At 37.6% G+C, this 18,780-nt stretch overlaps 1 protein-coding gene across 13 annotated transcripts in view; it reads left to right on the plus strand.

Annotated features, from left to right (window-relative positions):
* Positions 1 to 18,780, plus strand: part of KIF16B (kinesin family member 16B) — a 153,131-nt gene that overhangs the window by 38,462 nt on the left and 95,889 nt on the right. For all 13 annotated transcript variants that reach the window (XR_011325468.1, XR_011325467.1, XR_011325466.1 and 10 more), the window contains exon 12: positions 1,843 to 1,902. Coding sequence is in view for 9 of the 13 variants with exons in the window: in XM_069787537.1 (XP_069643638.1) it covers positions 1,843 to 1,902 (60 nt within the window). In the remaining 4 variants the exon portion in view is untranslated. The remainder of the gene's footprint in view (positions 1 to 1,842; positions 1,903 to 18,780) is intronic.

Consider the following 18,780-nt stretch of genomic DNA (forward strand, 5'->3'; position numbering starts at 1 on the left):
CCATCACGTGGCACGTACAGGACAACCAGGTGATCAAGCCCAGTCAGCATGGGTTTATGAAAGGCAGATCCTGCTTGACTAACCTGATCTCCTTCTATGACAAGGTGACCCACTGGGTGAATGAGGGAAAGGCTGTGGATATTGTTTACCTGGACTTTAGTAAAGCCTTTGATACTGTTTCCCACAGCATTCTCCTGGAGAAACTGGCTGCTCATGGCTTGGACGGGCATACTCTTTGCTGGATAAAAAACTGACTAGGTGGCTGGGCCCAAAGAGTTGTGAATGGAGTTAAATCCAGTTGGCAGCTGGTCATAAGTGGTGTTCCCCAGGGCTCAGTATTGGGTCCAGTTCTGTTTAATATCTTTATCAATGGTCTGGAAGAGGGGATCGAGTGCACCCGCAGCAAGTTTGCAGACAACACCAAGCTGGGCAGGAGTGTTGATCTGCTTGAGGGTAGGAAGGCTCTACAGAGAGGTCTGGACAGGCCGAGGCCAATTTTATGAGGTTCAACAAGGCTAAGTGTTAGGTCCTGCACTTGGGTCGCAACAACCCCATGCAGCGCTACAGGCTTGGGGAAGAGTGTCTGGAAAGCTGGCTGGTGGAAAAGGACCTGAGAGTGTTAGTTGACAGCCGGCTGAATATGAGCTGACAGTGTGCCCAGGTGGCCAAGAAGGCCAACAACATCCTGGCCTGTATCAGAAATAGTGTGGCCAGCAGGAGCAGGGAAGTGATTGTCCCCCTGTACTCGGCACTGGTGAGGCTGCACCTCAGCTGCTGTGTTCGGTTTTGGGCACCTCACTGCAAGAAAGGCATTGAGGTGCTGGAGTGTGTCCAGAGAAGGGCAACAAAGCTGGTGAAGGGTCTAGAGAACAAGACTTATGAGGCATGGCTGAGGGAACTGGGTGTTTTTAGTCTGGAGAAGATGAGGCTGAGGGGAGACCTTATCATTCTCTACAACTACCTGAAGGAAGTTGGGTGTCCTGAAGCGAGGTGGATGTCCGTCTCTTTTCCCAGGTAACAAGAGATAGGACAAGAGGATATGGCCTCAAGTTGTGCCAGGGGAGGTTTAGATTGGATATGAGGAAAATTTTCTTCACCAAAAGGGTTATCAAGCACTGGAACAGGCTGCCCAGGGAACTGGTTGAGTCACCATCCCTGGAGGTATTTAAGACATGTAGATGTGGCGCTTAGGGATGCGTTCTGGTGGTGGCCTTGTCAGTTCTAGGTTAGCAGTTGTACTTGATGATCTTAAAGGTCTTTTCCAACCTGAATTATTCTATGATTCTGTACCCAGTGCTCTCCCTGTCTGTAATGCATTTGCAAGTAGCTTCTCACTTCTGTGCTGATTTCAACCAAGTGTGTGATTTCTAAGTTGCAACAAACTTTGCTCTGATTCTCTCCTGAAGGCTGCCTGTCTGCTTCTTCCTCTGCATGCCATCCTCTGGAGGGTATTTTAGCCTGAACATGCCTAACTGCACTGTAGGAAAAGAGCTGTTGCCTTGTTACAGCAAAGGGATCAATCTGTGGCAGTAGCCTTTGTAGGACTGACGAAGCACTTTATGGAATTATTCCATTTCTTTGAAAATGCCTGCCATTATTTGAAGGGGCTATCCCTATCCTTTGTTTCATTTTATACTATAAATAAAAATTCTGTGATTTTCCATTCTGAGAGAGATAATGTAGGTATGGGCACTTATTGCAGGAGCAACAGTGCTCTTCTATATGTTTAAGTATTAAACTTCACAAAGAATTGCACAAATATTTAGCACTTCTCTGAGAATGTATTATCAAGGACTTTAGAAGAGATGTGATTTTTTTCCCAATATTTGTTTTCTTTCAAAGGTACAAGAACTGACCAAAGAGTGGACAAACAAGTGGAATGAAACTCAAGATATTCTGAAAGTAAGGCAAATAAATTTATTTTTAATTTGGCATTTGACCTAGCCTTAGCATTTTTCCTTGAAAAAAAGAAGTTCCTGTTCTAAGTCACCTTCTTTGACTGTTTTTACTAACACAAAATTTTCTTAGTCTTGTTTTGGCTTATTCCAAATAATTAGTTTTTAAGGGCTTTTAAGAGTAAATATTCAGGCAGAGTGGTGTTTTTGAATAAGATTTTAAATAATATTAATAAAAATTAGCACAACTCCTTTCTTTTCTTCATCGTAGTGACCTCACAGTGTGAACCAGCTTATCTCTAACAAATCTTTAAATTACTGAATGTTTTTATTAAGTTGCAAACGAAGAAAACCTGGGGCAGGGGCAAGCGGATCCCTCATCCCCTTGGTATTTGTGTTGTATCAACAAGACTTGTGAATAATCACCTTTTATGTTATACTGGGTATCTCAGTGAATGCAGTGCATAGTGGATACAGATTTTTGCATTGGCCTTCAGATTCACGTTTTGGTCAGAAATGGCTTGTAAACTTGAAAAACAACTTTGAATGGAATTTCTGCAGTTGAATGTCCTCCAGTAAGTCTGCATCAAACCAAACAGATGCATCTGACCTAAGTGTGTGCTGGAGTCCCAAGCACAGGGATTTCTGCAGCTGATTCACATAAACTGGCCTGTGTTGCACTCTTTATGTGACTCCAGACTACTTCTGGAGCATTTAAATCCACACAGTGCTCTCTTGCTTTTTGTAGATTTAGTAGCGATCCAAGAGGGCACCTTAGTGATTTCCGTACTTTTTTTTGCATCATATGGATTGAGACTTTTGTGTTCTCTGCATGTATCTGTGCTTTCCTGCTGTCCAGTTGTACTGGTAAAATTTTATATTGACGTTTGGCTCATGATTAAGGTAATGGTCTGAGGTGATATTTTAATGGGCCACTTTATGATTGCATACATGCATACAAGCACATGTGTGCACGTGCGCGTGCACACACACACACAGAGGAATAATTCCCACAGTTTCTTTTCCATAACATAGACTAACAATTTTTTGCCAAATGTTTTAACTATTTTGTTAAATAAAAATTTTGAAAAGAAAGCTTAAGCTTTTGTGACTTGTGGTATATGCTGAACATAAACTTGTTTGGAGTGCAATTCAAGCAAGCATTTAGAAGTAATTTTTTAATTCTCCTTATCACTGATCTGAAACTTGATTTTTGTAGTTGATTTGTTTTTCTGTGTATCACTTTTTGATTCCTTTAATTTTTTTTTAATTTCATCACAGTGTCTTTTATCTGACTTCCAAATAAGTTGAATGGCTCCATGCTTAAAAATAAAACACAAATAGTATAGAGAACAGAGCAGGGTTGGTAACTGCATAGCAGATGGCATGACAGAATGGACTGTTTAATGTCTATCTAGATACTGAACTGGGAATTAATATTCAGAAAACATTCAGAGATGTTTTGGGTCCAATTTTACATTATTTTTGTGTTATTTTGTTATTTTGAAGCATCTATACCTACATAGAACTTTAATAATCCTCTCTTTACTCATGTCTGGATTGGCAGTTCATCATCATGTGGAGAATTTGTCAATTTTGGTCAATTGTGAAAGTGAGCATGATATAGCGTAAGGGCAGTTTTTAAAGCTTTATGTTGGAAATGCACTGATTTTCGCACAGAAATTACAGAATTGTAGGAGGCGTTAACTGAACAGTTCATATAAACAAGGGAAAGCTGTGTTTGTTAAATAGCTGAACATAAAGGACTTAAACACAGAAGATGTAATTCTACTTTTCTGGGACTGAGCTTTTGTTATCGTGCAGCTTCTGTACTTTGCACTTTTATATGCTGATATTTGAGTATATGAACATGGCTTATATTTCACTTTTGGGTTAAAGGCAGTTGATAAAACTTTCTTGGCCCTGAAAAACTGAAAATCTGCAAAAGATTTCTTGGTTGTACTGTTTTGTTTTACACCATTTTACTGAAGCTATCCAGATTTTTATTCACTTCTTGTTTAACGATTCCTGAAATCATTGCCAGCATATGAGTTAAAAAGGGCTTTTTGGTAGCGCACCAAGGTGAGTCATGAAAGCAGATTTTAAACTATAGAAAGCAGTGGTTTTTCTTGTAATAGACTCCCTATAAGTTCACTGGCTTTTTTGTTTTATTATTGATGTACCCCCTCTTGCACACAGACAGTACACATTGTTAATTTGTAAAACTAGAATGTCTCCACACCCCTTGAGAAATGAGGCTGTCTTTTTTTTGTCCACCTCAGTACAGTCACAACTGCAACTTTATCCATGCCATAATTCAGTAACTTTCAGGACTTTCTTCATTAAGGTACTTAGAACATCACATTTGTATTTGTTTAAAACCTGCTTCCTCTTGCCTCCCTCTGGGCTTGCAGTACTGAGATAGTTGCTGCCTTTAAGTTCCTGCCCTGCAGCAGGCTTGGAGAATTAAAAACCTTTTGCTTTTCAGTCCCCAACACCTTTTGCTCCAAATCTTTTAGGCAGTTGATTTTGGAAATTCATGTAAACAGCTACCTATTACCTATTCATACGTGGCTGTCAGATGCAAGGGCACTTGCTAGTAGCTGAATGGGATTTCCTACTCTATTATATGTAGTTATGCTTTTTCATACTAAGTTCTAAATATCAGAGTTCACATGGTTTTGAATTGTTCTCACAGGCTGATGGGAAAATCTGCTTATGTTTAAATCCAAAATAATTGAAAGGATTTTGTATAAGCCTTTTAAAATACAAGATGACAGATTAATAGGGCATGCTGGTGTCTTCTACTAGATTAACAGATACTGCCGGAAAAAGTTACCTAGCTTTTACCGAATACAGTGCTTTTGTCGGGCCTGACAAAGAAGTGATGCATACTGTTTTGCAGGGAAGATAGTCCTCAAAACTGTTCACCCTTGCCAGTTATTTTGAACCTTGTTTTTAAGTTAGATGAGCAATGTCTAAATGCTACCTTGAAAATAATTCATAGAGAATGGAAAATACTATCCAGCTAGAAAATACTGAGGAAGAGAGAATACCGTGTGAAGGCAAGTTTTTGATATAAAGTATTTGGCAGCTTAAAATTCAGTTATTTCAGATGGCACAGTGCCATATATGCAGCTGACATGTACATCCCAGTATTCTTCCTTATTTCTGCTTGTAGCTTTCATGCCTTTTGACGTTTGTCTCTATGTAGTTCACCTGATGGTAAGGTTTTCCATCACAGTGTACATCTTCAGACTGAGTATGTTGAACTACCCTATCTATAAATGTCAGTTCTGGATTTGGTGCAGAGTCTCTATGGCTGAATGCCATTATCAGCTGTGAACATCTTGTATAATCCTTCATATATGCTGTTGTCAGATTGGACATATCTTGGAATGGTGATAGTAGTATTGATAGCGTGCTCTCTCTCATTCATGCATTTGGAAGAAACCCTTTTGCAGGGCGACTGCCTGGGTTTCTCTGGAGTCTGCATTACTGTCAGCTCACACCTAAAGCCCAAATCTTTCCATTTTACTTATGCAAAGATCAGGACACTGCAGACCTTGGGGTTTTAAATTTGTGCTGACTCCATATGAAGTATTCTTTATTGTGTAGCATGGCAGCTTCTTGGCGTTGTTAATCTGTCTGAAGTGACAAGCATTGTTTCCACCAGTGATGTTTGTTTTCATCCTTGACCTCCTCACTATAATACAGCATGACACTAACCTTATTAACCTAGTATTACAATTTGTCCCCTGTTCCTCTTTTTAATCAAAGGGAGGATATTTTAATGCTTAATAAACTTAATATGTGGAATTATGCTTCAGCATTGGCCAAAAAACTGCATTGAAAACCAAGGCGATAGTGTTGAAGCCCACAGGCTTTGGGTTATTTCCTAAAATGTCACCAGCTGTCAAAAGAATTGCACTTTACAGAACAGCACTGCTTTACATTGCTTCTCTATCTTCAGGTGTCTTGAAACCTCAGCATTTACTCAACTCTAGGATTTTGCTTTCGTCTCACTCTCATTGAATCTTTCTATGGATTTTTTTTTTCCCCTTCTGTTAATGTTCTTCTGTACACATCCCCAAAAAGAAGAGGAGGTGGGAAGGAAAACTGTTTGCTCTTTTCCTTAGCTTAGTCCTTTTTGTATTGTTCTGTTGAAGATCAATCCTGGAGTCTGTAATTTATTTGGGTGCTTTCTAAGATGTTAGAGTAACCTCTCCAACTTTCGCTTTTCTCTTTCTTTGAGGCTTTAATTGGTACAAAACTTCTTTTGATGTGGCTGCTATATTTGACTCTGTGTTGTCATTTTCCTAGAGATCTTTTTTCTTTTTCTGGCATCTTACTTTTGTAATCTTTTGTGCATGTTCCAATTTCTTTCTCTAACGTTTAGCAGCTTTTATATTAATCTTTTTAAAATGTGTACTCCTTTTATATAATTCTCTGCTGTTTTTTCTTCCCAACTTGCTTTTAAATTTCTTTTCCCCTTTACTGTTTGTGTAGAAATTGGTTTGACTTTTAGCTTTTGCCTTTTTGATGTATGTCATTTGTACTTAGCATTAAGGTATTTAGATGCGCCTTTTTTTTTCCAGTTTTAAGTAGATTTAGAGTTACCTTTTATTTTGTTTCCTGTTTGATTCTAATCATGTCATTAGCTTTGTGTGGCAGAGCTCAACTGATGTCAAAGGATGCAGAGATATCTGTCTTCACAGAGTCTATTAAAGGATGGTGTCTTTTTTGTGTGTGTGTGTCTAATTCTCATGATCAATAGTTCAACTAGTAACTGCTTCAACTGGGTTTGTCCTGTTGGATTTAGTGACACATCCTCACATTCCTCAATAATACTAATTCTGTCCTGTTGGATTTAGTGACACATCCTCACTTTCCTCAATAATACTAATTCTGCTGCAGCACTTTACCACATGTTGTGTAAATATGTTATTGAACACTTGTTTATTTGATCTTTTTCTTTTTGGTGCCTTTTGGTTGAGTACTGGTTAGTAGTACATTTTTATGCCTTAACAGTGGTTAAGAAGAAAACTGGGAAGAAAACTGTATGTCTATCTTCAAGCATTAACATCTATAACTTTTTTTTTTTATATCATGCCTGTTTTGGGGGGAGATGAAATACTCTTAGCTTGCCGTGATGAATAAATACAGACTAATACCAAACAGTTATTTTGGTAGACATCTAAAGAGGGGAATTTTCTTTCTCTAGGAATCTTGGCTATACCCACTAAAGACACTAGGAGACCAAACCTCAAAGTAATTAGGTGCTGATTAGGGTGGCAGAAACTATATTTTGTCTTCAATCATTTCCTTTCTATGCTGGCTTGTATACTGTAGCGAAGAGCAGTTGTTCTGTCAAGAGCAGTTTGTTGTGTTCTATATAAATGCTGCATTATTCTACATTTGTTTGCATTTCCAGATAATTTTTAAACCACAGTTGCTGAATGGTATTTAAACACCATTATCTCAGTTCTGCCTGTAAGGCCTAGCATACATCACTATTTTCCTGTTCTATGCCTTTTTGTTACTTCCTGTTAACCTTAACTGGCTTGTCTCCTTTTCCTCTTCTCACTTGTTTTGTGTTCTACCCCAGTATCCCTTCAGTGAGCATTTTTCTTCACTCTTTCATGTCTTTGTTTTAATAACCTCAGTCCTCAGGTGAAAAGTGCTCTCAATTAACACCTGCTACTTTCACATAAAATTCTTGTGTCTACTAAATCCACTTTTTGATGGCTGTAGGGTAGAGAAATTGTGCAAGCTCTTGGGCTCCTGAAGAACAAACTGTAGAACTTTAAAAAAGTACTTATTGCAATACTACTAATGTTGATAGTCCATTAACCATGGCATGCACTTCTTGTCCAAAAAAACAGTACTTCTGACGCTTCCCCATTCAGTGCCTTTAATAACCAACAGGATTTTGTGGGTTTTGTGCCTATTCCATACTAAGATTACTAGAACATTAGGAACCTAATGCATAATGTAGTTGTCTTAGGTCACTGATGATAGCTGTTTTTTTTTTTTAAATTTAGAAATATATAAATGATATAAAATTATTTCATGAACAAAAAATAAATCTTGATATTTGTAATTATTTGTATTAACCTAATCATTTTACCATTGGGTAAATTGGGTATTGGAAAATTGCATATTAAGTAGTTTTTACAAAAGACACCAACATAGGCTTTAATCCTGCCCTTAAAAAGTACCTGTGACTCTTTAAGACTTCTGGACACAGGTCTTTGGAACACAGGTTCTAAAAAGGTTGTATTTACAGGTCAAGTGAAAAAAAAGGGAGTTACAGGAATGGTGTGCATTTATATGCAAAACGATGTATACATGATACTGTATTTAAACTGTTCATTTTCAGCTTTGACATATGTGTTTATTTGTATGTTTGGCAGGAAACACACTTGTTTCTAAGATTTTTTCACATTACAGTAAGTGAATCATTTTTGTAAAATTGTTGCTAGTTAGACATGTTGGTGTTGCATTTTGGTTAGAATGTCTGTTGTTGGCTCTGAAGCATAACTGTACTTTTAATGGGTGACTTAAATCTGTACTTTCATTTGAACAAATTTTATTTCTTATTTTATAACTGCTATTTGTCACCTGTATTGGATAACACTCATTGCGTGCTTCCAGTTTTTGTTTCCTTTCTACAAGCTGTCTTCTGCTTGAATTTTTAAGAAACGTTTAAAAATCACTGCAAAATTAAAATAGGATTGCATATCTATGGAGCTGGCAGAAAGAATTTGTCAGATGTTACTGCTGAATTTGTTTTCCTTTAGAAAAGTTGATAGAATAAATAGAGTAGCAACTCTGTTCCTAGGGATGTTTGCTTTTTCAACAATTGTTTGCCCTCCAACAATTATGTAATATATGTACATTTATCAAACTGAATTTGTATGGAAAGGAAAAATGCACATTTGCATTAAATAGTCTCTTATTAACAAATTATGCTTAATAGGATTCCCTTCACCTGGCTTGTGAAGGTTGTGCAGAAGATAAATTACTAAGAATGTTTTAAAAGGGCTGATGTTAATTATTCTTGCTTACCTCTGTCAGAAATCACACAATGAATGATAATAGATTCTGTTTCTCTAGAAGCCTGTTTGAATGTGGTTTTGGTTTCTTGCACTAGATGTCAGTGCAGATACAAAAATCGGGTTCCTCTGTATGCTCAATTCAGATTTAATTCAGATATTTTTAAGGCAAAATCATTTGCAGTATCTTGACTTTCATTGCTGTTTGGATCTACTAAAATAAATTTATGAGAATGCCAAAATGCTGGTTTAGGAGCAAGTCCCGAAGAACCTAAGTAACTGTTTTGACAGAAATGCTTCTGAACAACAATTCACAGGTGGGATGCACTGTAAAGTGATTATGTACATCCAAAATTATTGCAATTATTTGTCAGTACATTTTTCAACTCTCTTTTTCATATGACTATCTAGAACGTTTGACAAATTAATTTAGCCAGAGCCTTTAAAACATATTTATTTTATTGATTTTGTTGGAGCTCTGATATTTTAGGGGTATAAAAGAACAGTTTCTGGGAGAGGTAGTATCTTTTATTTGACCAGGGTAATATAGTTCAGAAAGCAAACAGGCTTCTCCACCTACAGATCTTTCACTAGGCTACTTCTGCTATTTGCTTTCTGTTTTAATGGATCTTGCAGTTGAAAAGCCAGTGGCAATGATATGCAGCTTCTATTTGTAACTGTTTCTTTTAACATTTTTCTCTTCATTAATCACTTCTGTAGATTTATAATTGAATTTCAGTAAATTAAAATTTAATAAGTTTATTGGGCTTTTTCCATCTTTTTTTGAGGAAGTTGTCTGACAACAAGGGAGTGTTCACTGTTCTCAATCCTTGTACAGTATTTACCCAGAACTCCTGCCTCCTGAGCAATGACAAGTAATATCTAGTTTAGCTCTCATTTTATTAGGGTTTCTTTTCTGATACCTGGCCTTGTGTATTATTTATTTATTTCCCAAGTGTAGCAGTTATGGGCAGTGGTAGTAGTCCATAAGTTGGGACAAATTGTCATTACTAAATGTCACATAGCTTCCCTTCCCCAAAGCCTCTACAGGTTCTTTGTTCTTTGGGGGTTGCTTCAGTATCAGGGACATGAAAACAGAACATTATCCCCCCCCCCCTTTTTTTTTTTGCCATTAAGATAAAATTAATGTATTTTCATCCCAGGATCTTTATGCTATTGGCCAGCCCACAGATTTCTGCTTTGGAATTTCAGTTTGGACAGAGATTATACAAACATGATTTTTTTTACCCTAAATAGCCATTATTTTTCATACTATATTACTGAACAGATGCCATTATTAAATGATGATTATTGCTTTACCTGATCATCCCCCTTGCTTCAGTCTGGTAAGTATGCCTAGGTCAATGCAAACTGAGAAGACAGGCAATACAGTAGAGAGAGTTTTCTATAAAAGCAAACAAACAGAAGCTTTTTAAGGGGTTATATGCTTGTCCTGAGATATACATTGCTTTTTCTTCAGAAGAGCAGCTCTCATTGCTCTTCACTCACCAATGGTTTTTTTTTTTTTTTTAGTGCTTTGTCCACTCTCAGCATTGGCTTGCTGTTGTCAGAGGAAGAAAAAAAAACTAAATTGGGAACTGGTGCTACTGATCTACTGTAGCTCTTTTCCTAATAGAAACACTATTGAAAGGGTCTCAGCCACCTGGGGAATGCCGAGTGCAGCAGTCAAAAGTAGATTTCAAAAGAAATAGTTGTCTGATTTCAGGTCTGTCTGCCACCTGTGTTCATCTTATTAAGAAACCTCCTTTTTCTCTTGCAGCCTTTTTAGCTGCTTGCGATGCCTCTGCAGTGGACTGACCACTTTTAACTTTCAGTTTCCACTAGAAAGTTGCGATCAAGAGATGCCTAATGGTACTGATTGTTTTTTATTTCAATTTTAAACTGTTTTTCCCACTTGAAACCACCTGGACCATCAGAGAAGCATGGTCAGGGGCGGCCGTTTCTGAGCTCACCAGCCATGGATTAAGGCAGGGGTGAATAGTTTGGTTGACCCAGGCTGTTCATTCCAGAAGAGGGCCTCTGGCTTCTAGGAATAACCATACTCCCAAGTATTTCGCTGCTGTCCTCCTTACAACTGGGGCCCTGCATTTGTAGATTACCCAGGCCATGCTTAGCTTTAATCCACCCCTAGGGCATGTAGGCGGTTTTCAAATGAGAGGGAGTCAGACAGAGTGAGTTGCTTTTGAAATCCTTTCTACAGCTCAGATGCCACTTGTTCAACAATTCCTCCTGGCATTTGATCTGCTTTTCTATTAATTTTCTTGTGGCAGGAAGGGGAGCTAAATTGAAAGCAGTGGAATCTCCTGATTTAGCCTCTAGGATAAAGAAGAAGAAGAAATATACCCTGAAAGCTATTTCTTCTAAAGGATCAGTAGAAAAGTAGTGAGGAAAAAAGACAGCATGTAAATTTCTCACTGGACTTTGTTATGGGAGGGTAAGGAAGCATTCTAACATCAACATTTTAGGTGAAAAACGTAAATTTATCTTGAGTCCCTCAGAAAGGAACTGTTTTTAATGGCAATCTGTATTGGATATGAAATACTAGAACCATTTTATTCTGCTGGTGTTTTTAACAGTATATTTAGGAGTTGATTACTGCATGATTCTGATAGCTTTGGGTACACGGTACTGTTGTGCACCTGATTTAATGTGTTAACTGGTAACTGAGCATAGCCTTGATTCATACAGCCATACTGTGGTAGAAGTGCTGCTGGAGTAGTGTGCTTGTTCTTTGTTCTTCCCAACTACAGAAGTGGTATTTTTAATGAAATTCACTAAGAGATGTCTTAAACACAGATGGCAGCACAAATCTGCTGCTGTTGCAATCAGGCTGTATTCCTGAAGAAAGAAAAGGGCAGGTCCAGTTTCTGACTGCTCTGTGTCTCTTCAGGTTCATTCACTCTATACCTCAGTAGCTGGGCTGTGAGGGACAAGAGCGTGCTGGCAACCAAGCCTATGCATCTTTGTCTGCAAAAAACTTTGCTGTTGTGTTGCTAGTCCTGAAGGCTGTTTTTTCTCCTTGGTAGTTGTTGCTTACTAGTATGCATGGTCCTACTCCTTTCTTCAGTTTTTTTCAATAGCAAGGGTTGCATGTAGGCCCCAAGGAACGGACCAATAGATTGAACGTAATCTATTACTTTAGATTTATATCTACAGAAGTGGAAATGAATTTCTAGATAAATAATAAACAAAACAGAACTCTCTAAGTGAGACACTTCTCAATACTCCCATCCCCCAAGAAACACACAAAAAATGATATAGCTTTTAAAATGAATAAATCTATTAGCTATGAGACTAGGGTTTTTTCCTATAAAATTCCATGACTCATTCATCATCCAGCTTTAGCAACAAATGAGGTAGGAGTCCTGTAGATAATAGTCTAGTTCACTGCATTCTCTTGATTCATTTTCAGAGTACAGTCTATGGAATGAATTATTCACATGTCCTGTAGAAAATATATGATCAAGTAATTAAAGACTGTATTGTAATGCATATGGGAGAAGAGGATGAATTAAGATAGCATATTTCTTTCTCTTCCAGCCAGGCCCTTTCCCCCTTTTAGATACCAGTGTGAAGAATACTGAAGGCAGAGTTGCTGTCTCTTAACTGGAAGGTATAGTACCTCCTGCTAGGAAGGATCACTAAGGGCAAGAAAAGTCTTGTTCTCTGCCCTGAATGTCAGTGTTGCAATACATAGACTTATATTTCCTTTGAGACTAATGTATGCTCAGTGTGGTCACACATAGCGAGCTGTGAAGAGGTGAAGCCTGCTCCACTGGAGACATAGCAAAATGCTCTGTGCTCCTCATTTTTTTGAAATAGAATAGTTTTCCCTTAAACCCAAGCTAGTGGGTGCAGAAACTAGCCTGCAGCAGATGCTCCAGCATGGAAAATGGCAGCATGGATGGTTTAAGTTTTATTAAGCCACTGGAAAATAGGATTTTACAGACTAGTGTCCAGGAAGCTTGAGCAGCCAAACAGGCATCTCTACTTACAATTAGCCAAATCCTGCCGTTCTATTCAGGCAATTTTTCTCAGATGTCAGTAGTAGTTCTGTCTGTACAAGGTCTGAAGTGTCAAGAAGCAGGCATTTCAACTTGTTAAGTTTGTCCTTGTAACTCCAGGAATGAAGGCCGAATTTCCTGAAAAATTACTTGGAATCTGCCAAGGCTTCTGATGGAAATACTCGCAGCACGTTAAGTATAGTGGTGCTTTGGGGTGCCACTACAATAATAGGGTTTCTGTGTATTAATAGACAGCTGCATGTCGGGAGTGAGCACGTGGCTATCAGTTCTGAGGGGGAAAGAGAAACAATGAAAAATGGAAAAGGTAAGCTGACCTTATGAGACTAAGAACTGCTCCTGTAATTCACTTATTCTTTAAAGGAATAGCATCATTAATTTTCCATCATTCTAGCTTCGGTATCTTAGCAGTTGCTCATTTAAGCAGTTCTGCATTCTGTGTCTGCCTTTTTAATTTACATTCATTTCAGAGAGCTATTGATGCCTGTGTGGGCTGCTGCTGGAGCACCTGCACTTTCATAGTAAGCCATTCACAACAAAACTACAGTTTTCTGATCTTGGTTGTTGCAGACTCTTTAATGGCTTTTCTTGATTGATGAGGGTGGTGTGGTCTAATGCTCTAGGAGACAGGGAAAAATCTGATTAGGAAGTTTCTTCTCGGTTGTGGTTTTCTTTCTGGCTTTTTATAGTAGAAGTTTCTTACTCTCAGAAGACTAAAGTGTCTTAGTTGTACTAAACATTGTGTTTTAATTGTGCTGAAACTGACCCTGGCAGCCAGCAGGATGGTGTTATTTCTTTGTCTCATTGACTAGAAGGAGAAGACATAGTAGAAATTTGTGCCTTATCTAACATACATATGCATGAGGGAATCGATATCCCCTTTCATAATTGATGATTATATAAATAATTACTCTATTGCTTATAAAGGAAGAACATATTTTTAATTTTCAAAAACATTTTATTGGAGTCCTAGGATAGTACAAAACGTAGCTTTGGTATGTTCACAGATTGTACAGTGTACACCTCCTCACTGATGGTGTGTTCCATATTTCCTCCTTGTTTCCCCTTGCCTCCCAGATAGCAGCTACTACTTTTGTGGCTGGTGGTTCAAAATTTATTTTGTTATTCCAGAAACCATACCTTTGTCAAGCTGAACATAGTAAAACATAGGACAGAAAGAAATTTGATGTTGTATATGCAGCTTTATAGAATACAAAAGAAGCTTGTTTAACAGACACCCTCTAAGAAGAGGAGCAGCTTCACTGATACAATAGGGAACAAAACAGCTTTTCCCAGTTAATGTGTAGGCTGTCGCTTTAATGGGAATCACAAATATTTCAAAGTTGTTTTCTTGTAACAGATTTTTTTTTTTTACCCTCGAATTGTCTTGTCAATCACAATTAGACACAATTGAATTTCTTTCAGCTGCTGCTCAGTGTTTTGTCTTGGCTGATCTCCTTGTGTTAAGTATTTTGTAAGGGAGCCAGCCTGCAGAGCAAGAACTGTGTCCATGTAACCAGTTCCCATCCAAAACATGACAAGCTAAATACGCAGCTCTGCTTCTCCCTTCATCTTTTAAGGAATTATTACTACTAAGCCCAAACCAAATTTCACAATCTTTTGAAATCTTTTTTCTCGTCTCCTACCTCTTCTTCCTGTCATCCATACAGTAAATACTTTCTCATGCTTTGCAGTGGAAGTTCCTTGTTCCTCTTTTAGTTCTTTGTGTAACAGTATGCTTTGAGAAATCTTTTTACATTCTAAACCACTGTATCAATAACTTTCCTAATGCTGGCATTTCTAATGTTTGCTGGCATACATTTCCAATATTTCCTAATAGTGGCAGGATGACTATGTGTATGCTGGTTGTCTGGAAAACTGCTGATGAAATGTCTGCCTGTCTTCCAGGAGGCAATGCAGCATTCAGAAGTAAGGATCTGTTCCATCTCTTCAGTGTGTAGTCTGGATAGTTTAACCCATGCGAAAAGCTCTGTGAAGATATCTGTGTTGTTTCTAAATAATTTTTCTGACACTGGTGTAGGTTTTTCCAGTTGATCCATAGCAAGATGGCTTTATTATGCAGAATATTTTTTTCTGGTACACTTACATATTTTCTCCTCTGAGTATGAGGGTGTTATTGAGACATACAGTATAGAGAATACTAAGCCCTAACAATCAAAGGTAACTTAATATCCTTCTCTTTCCACTCCAGTCTTCCCAGAAGGAAATAAAAAATCTTGTCAGTGGTGATTGACTCATCCAACAGAGTCTTGTTAAAGAGAGAGCAGGTTCATTTTTATTTGCTGGAGGGTAATGTGCTAGTGTTTCAGGTTATCCCTATTTTAGGTACTGAAACTCCGGTTAGTGCTTGAAGGTGTTTTAGATGCCTAATTCCCATTTGTTTTCAGCTGGATTTTGCCGTAAGAATACCTTAAAAACACAGGCTTTAGACAGAATGCTATGGGGTAGTTAACTTTTTCTTTTCCGCAGCACAACATCCTTCTGTATGAAAGAAGTCTCATTGTTTTGCAGGAACTTTTTCAGCAAAAGATTTGCAATTTTGGGCAGCTTCTGACATCAGTAGTAGTTCATCCATGAATATCAGCATTTCTACATCTGGACTTTTTACCCTTAGGTAAATCCAAAAGACGTAATTAAGACCAATTAATCCACAATAGGCCAGTTAAGGACTTAATCATCTTCAAAATGTCAACTCTGTAGAGCTTTTTGTTAAATATTTACATTTAATTTCTTTAAAAGTCTGATTTGCAGCATCTAGACAAACTGTTGCTAAAGGATTTGTTCTGAATGTGTTTCATTAAATTCTTGGATTTTCTGTATGGCACACTTCTGTTAAAAAGTATCTTCCTTAATGAGCACTTCTCCAAATCTTTGATTGTCAAAGGTTGGAAGTTTATTATTGTTTTCAACTGTTTTTCATTTCCACTCGTGTGCTCATTTTGTGGCTGTGTTCACACAGCATAAGGAAACAACTCTGGAGATGGGTTACATTTCAAAACATAAAGAATGGTGTTTCAACTTCTTATATTTTGTAGCAGTCCAAAGGTGCTCAGACCTTAATTACATGAATAAGCAGTCTGATGCCATAAGGAGTGAAATTGGTTTATTACCTGCCCTTAGAAGCTTTTTACCATCCTCCTTTTCCATTCCTGAGCTCAGGCTACAGTATCAGGCTTCTAATTTTGATTGGATAGTGGCATGGTCAGCACAAGGGTTTGACAAGGTGGTGGTAGGCCAGGAAGGGTCCTGACATGACTCAAGAAAATACCTTATTTGGATCTTTGGAAAAAGCAATGACTAGCCTCTGCTGTTTTTTCAGTTGAATATGGGGATGTTTGTTTTGAAGAATAATTTCTGATCAAGGAAAACAATTCAAAATCCTGTACCCTAGTCATCATGGGAATCTTGATTCTCTAAGGAACAAGATAAGCTGTCCAGAAGCTTTTAAAAAAAAATCAGGATACCTAATTGTGGATTATGTTTTGCATGAAGGAATGACATGTCCTTAGTTGTTTGGGTTTGTTTTTTTTTCTCCAGTGGGATCTACCTGTCATTAGTGCTTCTGCAGCTTCTGTGGTGACAGCTTTTTAATGGGAACCCTGAGAAAACTGGAGTTTGGAATATTGATACGGCAATTGCTCTGCAATATTCAATTATTTACTGACTACATGCTGCAGGGACACTCTGAATTTTGGGGAAAACAATAAGTCTTATACTCAGGCGGAGTAACTATCACATAACAAAGAATTATCTGTATTAAAGAGGAGGAGCATATTGTTTCAGTTTTCTGGTGTTCATTTGAGTTGTTAATTGGACCTTATAGGAAAGCACAGATCCATTTGCTTTTTGGTTACAGATACCAACTTAATGTTTGCAAAGAAAGCTTTTTCATTCAGAAATGCAACTGATAATGTGGCAAATATAAAGCCACACTTTTGGGCAGCTGAAATGTAGATGTTTAAAATGCCCAGCTGAATTACAGTCATCCCCCTGCCATTTACCTCTATTTACACAGTCTTTAATTATGTGATCACTTTGTGGTCTCTCATTATATCTTTCTCTGGTTTCAGTCAATGGAGAGATGGCTCCAAAATCCAACATGAAGTTCTGAGATGTGGAGGGAGAGAGGCTGTGGTCTGATGGACCTTGCTTGGTTTCCGAGTTAGCATCATATGTAGGGACCATAGCAGAAAGGTAAAAGAGGATTTTAAGGTTAAAGATTCCTTTAACCCAAGGAAATTGTATCTTATTGTATCCCTAACCCAGGACAATCTGAGAGGGTTTCTTCCTGAAGAATTTTCTTTTGGTCATTTTCCTTTGAAGTTGCCAGTCTCTTAAGACCTAATGATTAGCTGAATATAAGACACTCATTAAGACACTTAATTGAAATATGCCTGGGAGAGAATTTGGTTATATTTATGTTTAAATCTCTGTAGTTTTGTCCAAGTATAAACTGCTTTAGACAGGAAATCTGAGGGTTTTCTCTATTTTTAAAAAAACATATTTAAATGTTTAATGTGGTAGATTGCTTTTGGTAAAGCAATATCTAAGTTTGTCCTGAACTCAACAAATAGTATTCTGAGGTCATAAGCTTTTGTTTACCGGTGATCTTTTTGGTCTTAATCCACCTGTCAACTGGTTTTCATTAAGAAAGGACATTGTACATGTTAAATTCAAGCTGACTTCAATGTCACATAGTCCCGGTTGGCGACACTTTTAAAAGATATTTTTAACAGGCTCCTGACAGTTCATGTTAATGAAACATTTAAATGAATATTTCAAACACCTAGTCTGCTTTTTATCGAAATAGTTAAAATTAGACCCATTATGAGGTCTTATTTAACTTCTGAAAATACGAACTCTTAGTGTCTTGGCTGCCTCAAAGGTTTAGGATTGAAAGAGTGGATTTGCCCTCCCTCTGTTGTGGTTGGTGATATTCACTTGCCAGTCATTCTAAGTCATTGAAAAGTGCTACATTGTACTCCGTATCAGTGCATTAATCTTTTGAGTTCGTTTACTAGCGGGATGAATTACCTCCACTGCATCTATAATTTTGAGGTGCAGTAGTACCTGTCCAGAGTTACTGAGAATTCAGGTGAGAGGCAAGGCTGCCATGATATGCAGCATTTGTGCACTAATGTTTTCAAATCTCAGCAAGGTTATAAAAATAACGTAAAGCTTTGCCACTGAAGAAGAAAAACTTGCCTCATTTTTTACAGTATGTAAATATAACAAACGTCATACCTCCTTTGGTAAACATGACTTCTTTATTATTTTGTAGTAGCTAGCAAAAACTAGTCCACTGGAGAGTTTTCTGAGAATGCAAAAAAGATGACAGCTATCTAAGTTAGGGTTCAGATCAGTCAGCAAAGTGCAAAGGTCAGTGACTGCTTCTTGAGGTTTGGGTAGATTGCTTTGCATTTTCTCCCTAAAGATTCAGCAGATTTGTATCTTTAAAGGAAGTGTTATTTTGTGTTAGTAGTTGGCAAAGCTGTGCTAGTTTACTCTCATTGGCTAAATGGGCCCTAAATTTTAAAAATACTCAAATCTGGTAAAACTGCACTCTGCCAAGAATGCCATAATATACTGTAGTCTATATTACATACAGTGCAAGAGATTGCTCCCTTCTGATTTTTTCCATTCAATTTTAGCTGAACTTATAAAAAATGTGATGGGAACTTTACCCTTATGTCAATATTTGGAATGTCTGTCTTGGCTATGAAATATTATTGAAGTATTCTTTTTTTTTATTGGAGATATTTC

The sequence above is a fragment of the Haliaeetus albicilla genome, chromosome 7 (assembly GCF_947461875.1).
Source record: "Haliaeetus albicilla chromosome 7, bHalAlb1.1, whole genome shotgun sequence".
Taxonomy (NCBI): Eukaryota; Metazoa; Chordata; class Aves; order Accipitriformes; family Accipitridae; genus Haliaeetus; species Haliaeetus albicilla.